The sequence below is a fragment of the Sarcophilus harrisii genome, chromosome 1 (assembly GCF_902635505.1).
Source record: "Sarcophilus harrisii chromosome 1, mSarHar1.11, whole genome shotgun sequence".
NCBI classification, from domain to species: Eukaryota; Metazoa; Chordata; class Mammalia; order Dasyuromorphia; family Dasyuridae; genus Sarcophilus; species Sarcophilus harrisii.
Genome location: NC_045426.1, coordinates 184,690,161 through 184,709,943, shown reverse-complemented (window position 1 = coordinate 184,709,943; position 19,783 = coordinate 184,690,161). Strand labels below are relative to the sequence as shown.

Sequence of the window (19,783 nt, the reverse complement as noted above, 5' to 3'; positions counted from 1 at the left end):
GATACTTGAGTGAAAGGATTCTTTGAATTTTGTTTTTGTATGCCCAGTCCCCATAACAAAGAAGATACTTTATAAATGCTTGTTGATTGAGTATATTTTCTTCAAACAAAATGGCTTTATCTCACTCTTTGCAAAGAAACATCAATAGGAGAGTATATTTGATTTTATTCTTACCTTATCAGGATGGAGCTCAATAGAGATTGGGCACTTCACCTGTCCTGCCATACAAGTTGTTGTTCCTGATACAGACAATAGTATGTAACGTAAGTCTACTCCTGCTCTCTCAAGTACAACAGCTGTTTTGTTAAATGTGACTCGCCAAAAGATTTTAACATCTTCAAAAACCCTGTAGACAAAGTCAAACCATTTATATTACATTAAATCAAAATGCAAAATCGGATGCCTCATTTTCAGTCTCAAAATATACCACTATATTGCTCATAAGACCAATATAATAATAGCTGAAAGCAAATTATAATTGTATATTATGCCAATATATATCCATAATTACAATTTACATAGAATACATATGATTTATAAACTGTTTAGCATACTTTATTTTGTGATCCTCATTACTCTGTAAAAATATAGATAAGAAAATCTGAGACTTGGAGACCTTAAGTAATTTGCACAAGATCTTACAGTTAGCAGATAGGAGAACTAGAGTTAGAGCACAAATTTTTGGTTTTCTGTTACACTATGATTTTTTTTCTTTTACGTGTAGAAGCTACCTTCAACACTATCTAGCTCAGTTCTATCATTTTATACATAAGAAACCTAAAACCAAGAGAAAAAATGATCTGCCCAAGGTTACAATGCTATTTAATACAGCTAGATGTAAAATTCAGATAAATAGAAATGCTTTCAAAAGAAAATAAAACAGCTAATTCAATTATATGTTGCTATATTAGATGTATAAATTATATAATATAAATATACTATAATATCTGCTATAAGTTATATATGTGTATACGTATAAACACACATAAATATATATGTATATTTGTATATATGTGTGTATGTGTGTGTGTGTATATATATATATATATATATATATATATATACACACATACATACATACATGCAAGTGGGCAAGAGTGCCTGCATGTATGTAAGACTATTCTGGCCCCCATATTTGAGAAAGCATATGGACAAGCTACAGTTGCTTAGAAAAGGAAACTATAATGATGTAATGATTGTAAAACATTTCATATCAGGGTAAACTGAAAGAAATGGGGATATTCAGTTAGCTAGAATCTATCAAGCATCTGTGATGTTCTAGACACTGTGTACTAAGTACTGAGGATACAAAACAGTTTAAAAAGTCAATTCTTGTTCTCAAGGAGTCACAGTATAATATTCAGGCTTGAGTTGAAATGAAGAAACTGAAATATTCACCATATACTAACTAGTATAAAAATGTAGAGTACAGTGGTATCCTTTGGCCCCAGAGATCAGGAAGAATACTTGGTAGAAGTTTGTTGAGGGACTGATTTCAACTTAATATGAAGATGTATGGGGACATTCAACCTGATATAAGAAAAAATCTAATTATTCTGTTGTTGTTTAGTTATTTGTAGTCACATCTGACTATGACCCCTCTTAAGGTTTTCTTGGCAAAGGTATTGAAGTGGCTTGCTATTTCTTTCTCCAGCTCATTTTATACGTGAGGAAATTGCACGAATAGATTAGGTGTCTTACCCAGGGTGACACAAGTGATCTGAGGCTAAATTTGAACTCAGTCTTAATGACTGTTAAGACCAGTGGTCTATTCACTGAGCTATCTAACTTCCCTCTCTATTAGAATGGTCCAAAAAAAATAATGGGCTATCTCTCAAGGGAATCAATCACTAAGAAAACATTAAGCATGGTTAAGTGTTGATGATGCTGTAGAGTAGGGATGGCAAACTCTATTGACAGAGTTTTAAAGTGTATATTATCTATTTTTAATAGTATTTTTATTATTTTAAGTATATCCCAGTTATATTTTAATTTTGTTTGGGCTGAACAATCCAAGTTATTGTGGGCCCCAAGTAGTATATAGGCTATATGTTCAATACCTCTGCTGTACCAAAAGCTCCTGGTCAGACACTGTTTGGACTCATTGACAAGTGAGATTCCTTCTAATTCTAAGACTCCAGAAATCTATTCCATTAATAGATTGGAATATTTCTCATACAAGAAGCATAATATTTTTCAGAAAAGGAGCATCCATTTTCTATAGCTCATTTTCCCTTAGGGCAGATACTATACTACTACTAATAATAGATCTTTGGTTTGCCTGGGCCTATCAAGGTAATGATCACCTTAATCTTACTTAAAATTTATAAAGTAATCAAAAGATGTTAAATTATGTAAAAGAAAGAGAGCATCTATATGCTGAGGATATTATGAAATTAAATGGTAATCTCTAACATTTTATTTTGTCTGCTGTTCAAAATGTATTAATATCTTAATAGGGAAACAATATGTTATATCCTCAAGATATACATCTTATACCTGTTTGGTTGCCTTATGACAGCAAGGTAGACATTTCTTTTATCAGAGTCTTCATCCAACTCCAGGCCACTTTGTGAATCTTCAGTGAATCCTACAATGCCATTCTGAAGATCATTCCCTGAAAAGTAAATTATATATTGTAATGATACATGTGTATTTAGGAAAAACTTTCAACCCAACACCAATCTGCTCAACACAGGTAATGAAATTAGTGATACAAGGTACAAATTAAATGGAACCCATAATTTTCAGAATTTATTACTCAAAGCAGTTCAAAGTTTCTTCAAAGGATTTCAACTGAAATTAAAATCTAGAAGATCATACAGAAAGAACTCTCATAAAGATAGAATTGATTTTACTTTGTTCTTGCCTTTTGAGCATAGTGTCGGCTTCTAATTGGGTTGATGTGGCAGAGGGCCATAACAAATGGTAAAAATATTAATTTGTGACCAATTAGAACTCATTTTATTCTTTAACATAAACAATATATTTCATTTACATGTCTAAATGTCATCAAACCAGAACTAAAATTGGATAAATGATTAATAATAATTATAATGCAGAAAAATAAACCTATAGACATAAATATGTGTCAGTAGAACAGTCATAATAGCAGATTCTACTAAGGAAGGGAAACTTCCACAAAATTAGATTATTTATACCAAGAAACAATATAGAGTGGACATTGTTGTTGTTTGTCCTTAGTTCTCAAAGAAGACCATGGCATTAGGGAAGTGATGCCATGACAAGCAAATGAATTGGGTTTAAGTGATGGAGGACTGTGCAAAGTCAGCAGCAAGACGTTTTCCTTCCCAACCATCAGGGCCCAATGGCAATATATAGATCAGAAGGAATGATGATGGACCTGAATGAGTGGGAGACCTTGGGCTTTTTAAACAGAACTTATCATTCCCTACCTCAATCCTATTCCTCTTCTGTGCTTCCCTATTCCTCCTAAGAGTATATATGTCACCCAGTCACCAAGGTTTCTAAGTTCAGGTTTTTTTTTTCCTAACTCTTGCTACCCATCCCACCCAAAGTTTATAAAGTCCATTGATTCTACATTCCCAACACATCTTCCTTCCCGTTTTTCTTCTTTCCCCCATTCCATCTCTCCTACATTGCTGTAATAAATATCCTTCTTTCAATGGATCTCCCTAACTCAATTCTTATTCTTCTGCAATCCTGCCTTTGCATCACTGCTAGACTGATCTCCCCAAAGCACCAGTCTGACCATGTCTCACATATGCTCAAAAACCTGTGGTTCTTTACCACACCTATAGTATAACATACAAACGGTTTAGCCAAGCATTCAGAGTCCAAGCTGGGCCCTCTCTATCTTTCTATGCTAACTTTATACTATTTCCCTTCCTCCCTTCTTTATACTAGGCAGACTGGGCTGTTTTCAATTACTTGATCTTATTTTTCCTTTCCCACTATCAATATACAAATATTACTCTATATACTTCTCATGCCTGAACTGTTATTCCCTACATCTCCCCCTACTGCAATCTTCTCTTTTTTAGGGGAACTAGTTCAATTATCCATTATTCCAACAATAAATATATCCCTACCTTTTCCTGGTATAAAAGATTTCTCTTTCCTCTGCTGCTTGGACCTCTCCTGGATTCCCCATTTCTTTCACTCCCCATACCCAATGTTGCCAAGGCCCATTAATTTCACTTTTGCAATATCTTTTGAATACATCTACTTTCTTTCTGACTTTGCCACCCTTTTAGTACAGGCACTCCTTACCTCACACTTGGACTACTACAATAGCCTATTGAGAGGTCCACCTGCTTCAAGTCTCTCCCCAATCCAATCCATCATGAAGTGATTTTCATAAAGCTCAGTTCTAATCATATCATTTTTCTACTCAATAAATCGTCGTGGCTTCCAACTCCATTGCCTCCAGGACCAAACATATAATTTGCTCTTTTTGACATTCAAAGGCCTTTATAACCTAGCCCCCCTCCTCCCTTTCCAGCCTTCTTATACTTTATTTTCTCACACATACTCTGATCCAGTGGTCTTGCCTCTGTGGCTCTGTTTCTGAGCTCTAGGCCTTTTCTAGCTGTCCCCCATACCTGGAATGCCCTTCTCCTCAGATTACTCAATTTCCTTGGCTTCCTTTAAGTCCTAACTAAAATCCCACCTTCTCCAGGAAGCCTTCCCTTCCCCCTCTTAATCTCAGTTTCTTCCCTCTTTTAATTATTACCTATTTATTCTGCATATAGCTCACCTTGTATATATTTGTTTGCATGTTGTCTTCCCCATTAGATAATAAATTTCTTGAAGTCAAGGACTACCTTTGGATTCTTTGTATTACTGGTATTTAGCATACTAGTGCTTAGCTTGGCACATAATAGGAACTGAATAAATGTTAATTGATCAAATAATAGGTTGGGCTTATTGTACTAAAATGTGTAAAGGGTGTTCTGGAGCTAAATTTGACAATTTTGAGAACTGGTTGTTAAATTTTTAAGTGTTAAAATTTAAGTATAAGCAGTTTCACTTTAGAAATAAACAATGGCTACAAACTAAGACTTGATTTGCTCTTTCCTTGATTGTCTTGATTTAAGAAAATGTTAATATGCAGATTAGACTCAAAAGTGTGCATGCATATATATTTTCCTCTTCAAAGAATCTGGTTCTTAAATATTTACTGAAATATCTCTCTATATATTAAATATTTTAGAGTGATAGAGAATTGAGGACTTTTGATTTAATTAGTATAGGAAACCTCCAGATAAATAATTAAATGATACAGACCCTATTAAAATATGCTTTATATATATATATATATATATATGTATATACACACACATATATATCTATATACATACTTACTTAAAGGATATTTTACATTTTACACATATACATATTGTATGCATACGTATCACATATTGTAGTGTATTAGGGCAGAATAGGACAGTGCATTGAGAACCAGCCTTGGTGTTAGAAAGACTGAGGTTTAAGTGTGGCATCTTCCATTTACTAGCTATGTAATCCTAACCAAGTTATTTAAGCTCTTAGTGTCCTGGGTTGCTCTCTATAACTATATAATAAAGTATCAAATTACAAAGGATTTTTTTTATACATGACCATTATTTTGCTGTACAAAAAGAATCAGACTCTGAAATATTGTACAATTAGCTTGTGAAGGAAATCAAAAATGCAGGTGGGCAAAAATATAGGGATTGGGAATTCAATGTAATGGTTTTTAGTCATCGCCCAGAGTTCTTTCTCTGGGCGTAGATGGTTTAGTTCATTACTGCTCCATTGGAAATGATTGGTTGATCTCGTTGCTGAGGATGGCCAGGTCCATCAGAACTGGTCATCATATAGTATTGTTGTTGAAGTATATAATGATCTCCTGGTCCTGCTCATTTCACTCAGCATCCGTTCGTAAATTACAAAGGATTTTTGAAAAAAAGTTTTCTTGACAATAATAACCATTAACTTTACAAAGCATTATTGAGAAAGTGTGTTAGATTTAATTTTCTTTGGAGAATGTCAAGTAGAGGAAATTTTTGCCAGGGTAGCTCATTTTTTTCACCATTATCTATCAAACAACAATGTCAAAAATACCTTTAATAACGACAGTTGCGAAAGCTGCAAATCCAATGTCATCCCTTCCTTTTATAATCTGGGTTCCATCCTGAGGGTTGGTGAGAAAAACATAAAAGAATTCTTGTCCTTCTGGCTCATCATCATCCAAGATTTGAATATATACTTTCTTTTCTCTTTCTCCATCCAGAAATGTAAGAATGAAAGAATGCTCTATAAAATCTTCTCCTTCATTGGCCCATGTAAGGTTAGAAATTCCATAGACATCTTGAAAAGGAAATTCCCCAGTTTTTTTCTGAGCACTTATTCCCCCATAGGTTTGAACAGCTACGCTGACATTCCCAGTCAACCCACTTGTCCTTCGGACGAGAATTTCTACAGTAGCAAGTGTGTCATCCTTCATATCTTCTTCAACATAAATGATGGGTGGTCCAAGACTAAATATGCCTTTAACAGAAACATCAGTTACAGTGACCATATCAGGTCTCTCAGGCACGATTGTTCCATTTGTGAGAGTGACAATACCCGTTGTTTCAGAAACAAAAGTAACAATTTCAGTTGTCTGAGGAATGGAGGTAGTCTTGATGGTTTCAGGGGGAGTGACAACTGTGTGAGATGCAACAACAGCATCAGTAACCTTAGTGAAAACAGTCGTTATTGGAGGGACAGAAGCATTGATCACACTTAGACCATCATTATCCAGTATAGTAATAACTGCAACACTGAAATCTGGATTTAAGCGTGGTTTCCAATTAGCATCAACCTGTTGCAAGCCTTTAATTTCTACAGAAGTCAAATTGACATAAAAAACTTTTGCCATCTCAGGAAGTTGATTATCAATTATAGTGATTTCAAGATCAATACTGGTCTGTAATTTTTTAAATGTTAGTTCTCCATTTTGAACAGGCTGAAAATTTTCCAGAGGTTTTGCACTTCCTGCTGTAGTCTGATAAGTCACTTTAGCAAAGTCACCATGGAAACCAAACAATCTCTGTACATTCAATCTGACCATTTGTGCATCTTCGGATATGATGATATTTCTTGAGATGAGAGAAAACTGAAAGATTCCCATTGGCTCAATTTCAGCCACAGTAAATCCTGGTCTGAAAAGGAAAAACACCCCCCACACCAAAGTTGCATTAGTTATTAAGAAGCAGTAATTCTTCTGAAAAGATTATTTTTCATGTAGATATTTCTTAAAATTGACATGATCTCTTCAGAGCATAAGGACAATATGGCCTTAGTTGAAAGGATAGTTTTAATATGATCCAGCAGGAAGACTGCATTCACATGTACTATTTGAGAATCCTGACATAAATAGGCAAAATGTCCTACACAATACAAAGTTAGCATTATCTCTTCCCTGTTCCTTTGGATTCTATGTTCAGAAGAGACATACAAGCAAATAAGGAACTATAGACACAAATAATATGAAACAATATTCTCTCTGCTTCTCCCCTTGTCTACAAATATGCCTAGTATGCTAAGCATACAAAGTGGGTGGTACAGAAGCTAAGTGCTAGACCTGGAATCAGGAAGATTCATTTGAAAATTAGTAAATAACAAAACTGCCCATTTATGTTTGTTTAACTAAGGCCATGGTCACCTTCCTGGAATGAGAAAAAGAAAAGCAATTAAATTCAATTTTATTTTTTAAAATATATATGTATATATACCCTTTCCATATTTTTTGTTTTTCATCAAAACACAAAGCACTTTGAAAACAATGTACATAATGTAAATGCATTAAAACATAGGTAGTGCAACTCATTATAGATAGTAATGAAACAATTTTGGTAATTCTGATTTCCTTATAAGATATCAGAAAGAATGAACTTCTGATTGTATATTTTTACTTTGTACTATGTAAATATGCATGAATTATGGTCTATAGGTAAATACTGTGAAGAAGTTCATAGCGTCATAGGATTATAAATACACTTTAGAGAAAGAAAAGACCTTAGATTATCCTTGCTCAAATTGATAAAACATTTAGTGTCATTAAAAATTATTAGGATTGTTGGCAGTGAATACTAATATGGTTATATTTCCCTGCCTTTCTAATTTGTGGTAAGCCATGCTTCCAAAGTCTGAATATGTCACAATTCCCTTTAAATGAGTTTCAATGTTCCTTTGATTGTGCTCGTTATCAACTGGACATAATTTAATGTTTTGGTTTCTCTTAGACGTCTTTTTATCTCTATTGTTGTTCAGTCATTTCAGACTCTTTGTGGGTTTTCTTAGCAAAGGTCTGCCATTTCCTGCTCTAGCTTTTTTTTTTTTTTAAGCTGAGGCAAATAGGGTTAAGTGACTTGTCCAGGGTTGTACAGCTAATCTGTGTTTGAAGCCAGTTTTGAACTTAGTTTTTCCTAACTACAGGCCCAGATGCACCACCTAGCTTCCCTACATTCTTCTTAGGTTGTGGCTTATTTGGGAATGGACCAGTTTCCTCATTTCAGCCAGACTATACTTCAAAAGGAATGGGATTTTATGGCACTGTAGGTTTAAACAATTATTAGACTTTAATAGACCAACAGAGTAACCATAGCCCCAAGACAAACAAAAATGCCTGTTCTAGCCTCCCCAAACTTTAGTAAGGTTGGTCATTGGATAACAAATAGCACACACTTTTCAGCTAAATAGAGACTGATAGTCACTTTAATCTAGTCATTTGATAGCAGAGAAGCCAGGGTCACATACATGTTATAATGAAGTATCAAAGGAGGATTTTCATGGAGGTAACATTCATATGCAAGACTTTATTTTAAAAATAAAATTATAAGCCAGCCCAATTAACAAGTTTTAAAATCTAGTTTGGTGCTCAGAGCTGTCAAGGACCCAGAGGTGTCAATATTTTCAAATCAATTTACTGCTACGGCTCACTTCTGATTTCAAAAAATTGTCTCAAGTTGAGAGAAATATTTCAGTCTCCAACTTCTTTTTCTATAAGGAGTTGGCAATCATTCAAAAGTGGGATGCCAAATTGGCAACTGCTAGCCTCTGGTATGCTGAGGATGGGGAGGAAGGTATTATTCCAGGCCAATTCTCTTGCTAGAGAAGGAGCAGGCCAGTGCTGTCTCTGATCACTTGTCAGCTCTCGCAGTGAGGTTGGATATAGCACTTAGTATAGACTCTTAGGACCAGAGGATTGTGAACTTAACAAGTAATAAATAGGACGGTGTGGAAAAGACAACTAGGCTGAATGTTAAAGAAACTCAGGTAATATACCATTTTTAGAATACACTACTTCTGTCTTACATTAAAACTGAGAAACATGTTTCTGAATCAAGAAAAGCTATCCACTAACTTTTTCCATCTTGAAAAAAAAAGATTCAGATGACATATCTGTCATCAGATTTTTTATTTTTCATATGCATTTATAATGAGCTATCAAAGATGCTTATATGTGTGTTAATTATATTTACCTCAGTCGAGCTCCTACAAGTGTACTGCTCTTCACTATGGATAAATGAATAATAAATGCCTCTGGTCTACTAGGTCTTGGAAAAGTAGATAATGAAACTTCCTTACTTTTCTCACTATGAGAAAATGTAAGAATGCCTGGAAAAGAATATGAAAAAGAAAAAAGATCCTTAATTTAAAAAGTCAGTTCTTAATTAAAGTTTGAATTCTTAATAACAGTGTGAAGAGACATATTAAAAACCTATAAAACTGAGAAAGAAGATGCGCCAACCATACAAGAATTAAAGACAACAGATGGACAGCCAAAGTGATACTCTGATATGCTTAAGATATAAAAAACCAAAAAACAAACCAATAAGGAGTCCCTCTAATCCCATTTATAGAGACAGTATGGAGATTTTACGGATTACAAAAACAAGCAAACAAAAAATATAAACAAAAATGAGAAAGAATACTATGTTGAATTTATGAAAGGATTTTTCAGAACCTTTCATTCAAGCAGAGAATAAAAATGCAATATTTACTGTTTTAATTGTCTGTACAAAAAAAGGAGAAAAAAGGACTGCTCATTGTGGCTGAGAACAAAGTGTGGTAACATCTTGTATTTTGGGATACTGGATAAAGTATCACAACAGGAACAATCCAGACCTCTAGATAGAGGAGTGCTGTTAAATGTATAAAAATGAGCTCTCCACTCCCCTCAAAATACACACTTTTAAATGTAATCTTCATTAATAACATTTTTCTCTATAACCTTAAGTCCAATCAACAAAATAACAAATCAAGTTCTGATTTATATCATTTGCCAATTTCCAAGGCATAAATACCAACACTGAAAATTTTACAACCAGTTTTAAAGGCTTTTGGTTGGAAGTAGCTCTAGCCTATCACTAGCTATAAGTAAGGAACTGTTACTTTTTTGTGTATTCTGGGTTCCTTTAGCAGTCTGATATTCTTCCTAGAATAATGTTTTTAAATATATAATATAAAATACACAGGGTTGCCAAGGAAGCCAATTATACTGAAATGCAGTTATCCAAATATTTAAAAAACAAGTTTAAAGAGCTCGGTTTAAAAACCCCTCCTGCAGAGTTTCTAGTCACATGGAGAAACAAATGTGTTTGAGTGGGATGGCAAGTGACGCAGACACATGTAAATAGATGGTTACAATATACCAAGTAAGGAAATTAAAAATAACATTTTTTAAAAAACATATATATATATATATATATATATATATATATATATCTGTCTATATACACAATGAGGAACTATAGCAGTTTACAATGAATTCAGATCCAAATATACTTGTCTCATTTTTTTTCAATTAAAAGGAGAGCACAGTTTCTTATTAATTTCCTTTTATTTCCCTAAAGTCAATAGGAGAGAGAGAGAGAGAGAGAGTGACGTGAATTATTCATGGCAAAATGGCAACTCTCAGAGGGAAGCCCTTTTATGGGCAGGTAAAGAGAGAGTAGTGCTTTCAGTGGGAATTGTTACTGGCTATGTTCCTTTCCCCATTGAGCACCCCAGAAAGTTGAGAAGACCAGTGGTTGAGAAGAAAAGTAGTAGGGTATACAAGATCTGAGAAGTAATGCTTTCAATACCTTACAATTCAGGTGAAGAATGCCTGAAGAAAAAGATTAGATTTTTTAAAAACCTTTTTCAAAGGTTTCATTTTTTTTCCTAGCAGGTACACATAAATAAATTGGTAGTGATTTTGATAATTACAACCTCATGTTTAAGCACAGTAATATGTATATAAAAAAAAAAATCTATATGGCCTAGTGCAAGAGCTCTTAACAGCTTTCTAATTGGTATTGACTTGAGAGGGAGAGATATCAAAGTCTGGGATAACAATTAGGAGGCTATTAGAATAATCAAGGCCAGGAAGGTAATAGAATCTTGAACTGGATTGGTAGTGGTATGAATGGGGGAAAATGTTACATAACAGAGATATAATTACTTGGAGATAAAATCAACAGGTCTTGGAAACTGACTAAATATTGGGGATAGAGGATGACAGGAAAGAATCAAGTATAATTATACAATTATGAGCCTGAATGACTAGCTGGATATCATAAAAAGACATAGAATGGAGTGATAATAGGAAACAAAGAATTTGCAGATTTTATACAGAAAGAATGAGTAAACAAAAGGTTCTTTCTTGCCTAGCTTCCAGCTACAATAATGCCAGCTTTCTGATTAGAATTATCAATGTCTGCTCAATCCAGGTAGTTATCATGACTTGGTAACTGGCCAGATAAAGATCTTTATCTGTAACTGCCTAAAGACTTAACAAGTTGCATACTACCCAGTTAAGAGAGGCAACCAGTGGCTCAGTGAAGAGAACACTTGGCCTGGAATCAGGAAAAATTGAATTCAAATCCAATCTTATCCGTTCCCTAGTTGGGTGACCCCGGTGTAGTCACAGAACCTCTGCCTGATAAAATGGATGTGCTGGAGAAGGAAATAGCAAACCATTTCAATACCTTTGCCAAGGAAAACTCCAAATGGGGTGCATTTCAGTCACTAAGAGCAAATAGTGACTGAACAACACTCCCCTAATCAGATTTTTTGAAACTTCTCTCTGGATGCACTCAGTGATGTCAGATTTCCCTACTGGCTGCTCTTTCACAGGGATCCTCCATGCTGTAACTTGAGTTTCTCACCATTCATTAAAGTGCTGTTTGTATTATGGCTTATTTTCTTGCTGCCCTGATGCTCCTATGATTTGAACCAAGCACCTCCATAAGCAATGGGATTCAGATGAGGAGGAAAGAGAGGAATAAAAGACTTCACTATGAACTGCTGAGATACTGCCAAGACTTTATCAGATAGAGATATTCAGCAGGCAGTAAAAAGTCATAAGATTTAAATTACGGAGACAGATTCAGAATGATAAAGCAGGTTGAAGGAAAACTAGGAGAAAGGGAAGTATCAGGGAGATTAAGGGAGGGAAGAGTATCCAGATGGAATTAGGTTGGTGGTCCAGTGGATACAGCACTGGGCCTATACTCAGGAAGACCCAAATTCAAATAAAGCCTTGAGACTTATTAGCTATGTCATTCTGCACAAGTCACTTGAACTCTATTTACCTGTTTCCTCATCTATAAAATGGAAATAATAATCACATTTAACTTCCAGGGTTGTTGAGAAAATCAAATGTGATTTTAATTGTAAAGCTCTTAGGACTGTGCCTAGTATATAATAAGTGCTATATAAATGTCAACTAAGGGAAGACCAGTTAAGAAATCATTAGTAATTATGAAATCATTGGAAATTTCAGTAAAATGGTAGAATAAGAAACCAAAAAATGAGTGCATTTTGAAGAAGTGAAGTATCACTGATGAGGAAAGACAACTTTGTGGAACCCTGGTAGGGAAAAAAAGAAGAGATATATCTAGAGAGCATAGCAAGATTAAATGAAGGTCTTGTATTGTCCTGTTAATGATAGTTGAAACAAGAGAACATCACAAAAGAAACTAGCAGATATGGATAAATAGGAAAAAAAATAGTTGATTAGCATGATTACTGGAGAAGGCTTCTAGAAGACAGACCTAAGAACACAAGTGGAGGAACAACCTATGGAAAAGAGGAAGGAGACCCTACCTCAAAGATTGTACCAAAGAAGAGAAAATAGAAAACTATTTAGAGTGATTCTGAGGTAGGGAATAGGGGAGGAGAGCAAATTGAATATGGATAGCCTTGATTTTCTCAGTGAAATGGTTTTTAAAAAAAGCACAACTGCTGAAAGAATGGTAGTAGGGTTACTGGAGATTAGGGGAAAAAAGAAGATTTGGAACATCTTTTAAAGTGATCATGATTAGTATCTAGGTAGAATGGGCCTGAATCACAGCAAGACAAATGGCCAAACAATTTTTAGAATAGTAGGGACCAAATATGATAACATATAAGAAAAGATCATATGTAACGACAAGTTGGATTTTATCAGGAATACAAGGTTGGAGCAACGTAAGGAAGACTACAACTATAGTAAATTATATAATTTTTAAAACCACATAACATATGAATAAATGCTGAAGTCTTTTGGCAAAAATCTAAAATTTGTTTTTGTTAAAAAATGCTGTAGAGCATAGGAATAAATAGACCATTCCTTAATATAATAAATTATACCAAGAGCAAACATAAGTAATGGAGAAAAATTGGAGCCTTTTCCAATAAGAAAGCAAGGATGCTGTTTATTATCACCTCTATTTACCACAGATTTAAAAATACCAGCTAGAATAATAAGACAACAAAGAGAAATAGAAGAAATAATTATAGACAAAAAGAAATAAAAATTATCACCTTTTTGCAGATAATATAATGGGACATATAGAAATCCCAATAGAGTCAACTAAAAAATTAACTGAAATAATAAATAATAAAATCAGCAAAGTATAAACTAACAACATAATTCAGCACACATGTATTACAAACAAAATCCAAAAGGAAGATCAAGAAAAAAACTTTTAACCAAAATAATAATTTAGATGTTATAAAATATTTGGGATTTTTACTATTAATATACATCCAATAACTATTTGAATCCAATTGCAAATTAATAATTGGAGAAAGATAACCTATGCTAAATAACTGGAAAATAAATTTGCATTAAGCAGTCTGATGTACTTCTGACACCACATCAGAATGTAACCCTATAATAGACCCTTAAAATTCAGTCAAAACCTAAAGCTTGAATATTTTAAAATTACACTTACCAAATCTTGGTTTAATGTCACCTATGTCAACAAATTCAGGAATTTCTAAATTGGAGGGATAACCAGAGCTCCAGGTAACAGTAACAGAACCATATGTACCTCTCCTGGATATAACAGCTAAACTTGTGCCACTGTTGATGTTGGTAAGTTGAAAGGCAGTAGATTCAAATCCAACCTCAAGTAGAAAGGGAAAAAAAGATGAATATATCATAGCTTTACAAATGGGAATTGCTAAGTATTTCCTAAAAAGAAAAAAAAAAGGTTGCATGGTAGGTGGTTTATTTTACTTAATTCCAGATTTCTAAAATAGAAAATTAATATAATAATTAATATAAATTTATTATTAAATAAATATAATTAACATAATAATAGAAATCATTAATACAATTATTATCTCCTCCAACTAATGTGTATAAATATAATACAAAATGTAGGACTGAACAAATAGTGACATTCTAACAAAGCAGACTGAAGAGTTAACTAGGACAAAGATAATATATAAAATCAAAGAATACCAGTATGATATAAGACATCAATTCTTCCATTTCAACATAGAAGTCATGAGTAATTGTTTACTTTCTTTTTTAAAAAATATTTTATTTTTTCAAATACATGCAAAGATAGTTTTCAACATTCACCTTTGCAAAACTGTTTTCGAAATTTTTTTCTTCCCTCGTCCCTCCTTCCCCCTCCCCAAGACAGCAAGCAATCTGATAAAAGTTAAACATGTGCAGTTCTTCTAAACATAGTGCCATATCCATCATGCTGTGCAAGAAAAATCAGATCAAAAGGGAAAAAAAGCAGAAAGAAAAAAACAATGAGTAAACAAACAACAAAAAGCTGAAAATATGCTCTAATATACAGTCAGTCTCTATACTTTTCTCTTTGGATGTGGATGGCACTTTCTATCACAAGTCTATTGTAATAGTCTTGAATTATCTCTTTGTTGAAAAGAACCTAATCTATTACAACTGATCATCACATAATCTTGTTGTTATTGTTTATAATGTTCTGATTCTGCTCATTTCACTCAGTATCAGTTCATGTAAGTCTTTCCAGGCTTTTCTGAAATTAGCCTGCTCATCATTTCTTATAGAAAAATATTCCATAACATTCATATGCCATAACTTATTCAGCCATTCCCCAAATGATAGGCATCCACTCAAGTGCCAGTTCCTTGTAAAAAAAAAAAAAAAGACTGCTAAAAACATTTTTGCACATGTGGGTCCTCTTTGGGATACAGACCCAGTAGGGATGCTGTTGTAACAAAGGATATGCACAGTTTGATAGACCTTTGGGCAAAATTTCAAATTGCTCTGCAGAATGGCAACCTCCTTTTTTAACACACACACACACACACACACACACACACACAAACTTATACTAACTAAACTTGAACTTCGCTTAAATTTAAGGGCAAATTTTGTATGTATACATTTTGAAGTAATTTTGTAAATAAACAAAGTTTCCTTATATGCAAAGTAAAAGGACTGGACAACATGATTTCTAAGATCTTTTTCAACTTTAAAATTTATACATTCATTTATTTAACATTTATTAAGCATCTATTCCATGTCAAGCACTAGGCTAGATGCTGGGAATGTTAAAAAATAAAAATAAAAACAACAATAAAAAGTTGTTTACATTTCAGTGTGGAGATGAGGGGGGGGGGAACAAAATGTCTGAAGAAAAATACAAAATAGATACACTGTAATGTCCAGTAAGGAGGGTACTAGCAGCTATATTATTCAGGATAGGTTCCATCTAGGAAGTGACATTCTGAAGGAAAATAGGGAGCTACAAAGCAGAGGTGGAAAAGGAGTGAATTTCAGGCAGGATCTTTGAAAAGGCAAGGATACATAAAATCGTATGTCATGTATTAGGAACTTCAATAATTTTAAAAAATCTGTTTGACTGGAAATAGTGTGCTTGAAAGAGAGAAATGCTCAATAAGTCTAGAAAAGTAAAAGGCTTTAAAAGTCAAACATACGAGTTTGTTTTTTAGCCCTGACCTTCCTGGACAGGGAAATCACATGATCAGATCAGTGCTTTAGAAATATCAATTTTGCAAGATGTAGACGAAAGAAGAGTGGATGTAAGGAGAATGAAGAGACTAAGGTAATTCTCCTGAGAAGAAGTGATGAAAGCTTGATATAGGGTGGTAACCCCAACACTAGAGAGGAGTGCAAGGAGAGTGCTACTGAGGAAGTAAAGTGGATGGGACATGAAAGGTGACCTAAGATGCCTCTGAGACTGTAAACCTGTGTGATTCCATGATCCATGATCCTCTTATGTATCTTCTTTTCAAAGAGATCAGAATGCATCAAAGATTTCCCTGGGGTACATAGATATTTATCCTGTAAAAGTGAAATCTACATCCTGATCAAAACAAGCCCAATGATACCACCTGGAGATACCCAAAGAAGGCAACAACAGAGGCTGTGATTCAGTTTCTGTAAAATTACAAGTTATATAAAATGGTTATTAATGATCTAGGCCATGTATCTTTTTATGGACTAGATGCATGATTTCATTGGCATGTGTCACTCCTCATTAGGAAACTCCTTCAACTAATGCAGATCAGCACTTGCCTAAACTTTATAATTTTAAGAAGGCTGCCTCAGGTACTGAAATATCTGGGTCAGAGATACCTGGGTTCAAATGCTGTCTCAGACATTTATTAGCTGTATAGCCCCGAGCATATGACTTTATTTCTGTCTCCAATTCCTATTCTATAAAATGGTGACATAATGACACCTGCCTCACAGAGTTGTTATAAGAATAAAATGATATGACAATCAAAAAATGTTTTATGAACCTTAAAATGCTATAAAGATGCTATTATTACTATTCATTGTTTTTGTTACAGAAAAGTTAAATGATTTATCCAGGGTCACACAATGAAAGGTATAAGAGGCAAGACTTGAACTGAGAACTTTCCAATTTTGAGGCTTTTTAATCCACTCTACCATGATGACTGTAAGGCAGATATATACCTTCTATATCAATGCTGTCCCCCTCTCCTAATTCAGTATAATAAGAGGTAAAAGAAAAGGAAAGATTCTTATAATGCAACCAGCATGTCAGTAAGTATTTATTAAGTGCCTATTATGTGCCAGGCACTGTGCTAAGCAACATGAATACAAAGAAAAATAGAACACAGCATCTGCTCCCAGTCAAACACACATCATGAAGTCGCAAATGGGGAAAAGCCCGTACTGGGCTCTCCAACATAAGCAGGCTGGCACTCCACAACAGTCAAAAGCTTTGCTCCACTTCAGCCAGTTATCACTTCACATTGTGCTCCCTGCTCCACAACTCTGGAGATAATGGGCTTAATGAAAAGAACCTGGCATGCTTGTACACAGACACACAGAGACAGTCCCCAAGCACTGGCATATAAATGTGCCTGATGACTCATTCCCTGACGTGTACCTGGCAGGAGGTCTTATACATAGGTACCTGACAATGCCATGGGGCAATGAGTGGGCTGAGCTGAGAATTTGGGCCATCCCAGAGAGAGGGATTAGGCTTGGTGAAATATTCTTACATTGTGGTAGTTAAAATAAAGGCACTGGGAGCATTCGAAGTATGACAATGTCATTTGATATGAAAAAAATTATTTTTCTCTTTGATACTGATAGGTCAAAAGTACTATTGTCTCTTAGACCAATGGGGAGAAAATTATTTTTCCATTACTTCCTACTTCTCTCTTCAAGCTAGTTGGTCCAAAACTGGGATGGCAAAGTAGTCCTTGTCCATTACAAAATGGACAAGGCAAGAAGGTGATTCCCACTGAGGATGGTATCACATGGTTTTGGTAAAGTAAAAAAAAGAGAGTATGTAAGTGCTCTCAGTTTTCTCAGCAAAATAAGAGGCAAAGTCCTGAGTTGAGAGAATGAAAGAGGAAGATGTGATGAGAATTTTAAGGAGAGAAAAAAAAGATATTTAGAACAATGAAGTAAAATTATTATTTGAGAAGTTAAAATATCAGTATTATATTCTGCAAGTTTTTATTATCTCATTTATTCAAACAGCTTCTAGCTTATCTCTAAAAGATCTATCATTTCTATTTAAAGCTATAGGTAAAAATCTATTTAAATATAATTTATTCAAAGATGTCTATATTGTACTTTAAAGGTATATGGATTTAAAAGGAATATGCAGAAGAAGAAATTTAGTCAGTGCAGAAGACAGAGTGCCAGGCCTGAAGTCAAGAAAACCTGAGTTCAAATATGGCATCAGACACTAGCTGTGTGACCCTGGGCAAGTCCTTGGAAGTCTTTTTGCTCAATTTCCTCATCTAAAAAATGAGAATAAATAATAGTATCTACACCCCAAGGTTATTGTTTGGATCAAATAAGATAATAATTGTATAGTTCTTAGTACAGAGCTTAGCACATAGTAAACACTACACACATATATGTTGATAATTATCATAATTACTACTACTAACATATCTGTAAGTTCTACAAGTCTTTTTTCATACAAAGCTAGATCATTTCAATAAATACATAGATACTGAAACATCACACATACACAAAAAGATTATATATGTATATATATAATATCTTTGTGTGTATATATAACACAAATATACATATATGCATTTGTAAATAAACACCTACACAAACATATTTTAAATTAAATAAACACACCTCTTCCTAGGAACACGGGTTCAGATTTAAAGAAAAAAGTTCTACAGTGCCCCCTTGTGGTTTCTTTGGCACTCAAATCTAGTTAGTTCCATTACCTCAGAATTGGCAGCTTCTTCAGGGACAGAGATAAGAGTTGACTTTGCTTCTTCTAGTATTTTTGGCATTCCATAGAACTGTCCACCAACATGGATGACGTTTAACAGTTCCAGAGTGAAATTCAAGCCCAAGAATAGAAACACCTTAAAAAAAATTTTGTTGAAAAAGTTTTGTTTTTTTTTTTAATTTTCTCCATTAGTTTCATTATCAGGCTCTGTACTAAAAAAAAATACTACTACTGAACAGCTATTTCTTTTCTATTTTTCTGGTTTTGTCTGAGTTATAGAGCACCAGAGCCTCTGAAAACTTGAACCTGAAGATCACCTCTGGGTCAATGAAAAGTTACATAGTATACATGATTAGGTTGTAAAACATTACAAATGAGGACAAAAACTAAAAATTTCATCAGAGAAACGTGATCAAAAAGACATACATAAGGATACATAGGGGAATGAAAGAATGGACAAACTTATCAACTCCCTTTTTATCCTTTAGACCAATGCTTTCAAACTCAAATAGAAACCAGATTTTTACAAAACCACAAATTACCATTATTTATGCAGTAATGTATTTTAATTTATTTTGTTAAGCATTTCCCAACTACATTTTAGTCAGGAGTAAATAGCCCTTTAGCTGGGAGTTTCATATCTTTTCTCTATATATATATCAAAAATATTCAAAGAATGAAGTTAAATACTACTCTGTAATAGGCTTTACCAGACTACTAAAAGAGTCTAAAGTATATTAAAAAAAAGTTAAGAATCCCTTTTTTATACCCTTCTATCATTTCTTAATGACTTGACAGTATATCCA

General features: G+C 34.0%; 1 protein-coding gene across 1 annotated transcript in view; it reads right to left on the bottom strand.

Annotated features, from left to right (window-relative positions):
• ADGRV1 (adhesion G protein-coupled receptor V1) overlaps positions 1–19,783 on the bottom strand; it is a 668,591-nt gene that overhangs the window by 441,629 nt on the left and 207,179 nt on the right. Inside the window, exons 71-76 of the mRNA XM_031938764.1 lie at positions 18,970–19,113; positions 14,217–14,391; positions 9,495–9,630; positions 6,091–7,172; positions 2,500–2,617; positions 175–346 (exon numbers count right to left, since the gene is read on the bottom strand). Coding sequence (XP_031794624.1) covers positions 175–346; positions 2,500–2,617; positions 6,091–7,172; positions 9,495–9,630; positions 14,217–14,391; positions 18,970–19,113 — 1,827 coding nt within the window. The remainder of the gene's footprint in view (positions 1–174; positions 347–2,499; positions 2,618–6,090; positions 7,173–9,494; positions 9,631–14,216; positions 14,392–18,969; positions 19,114–19,783) is intronic.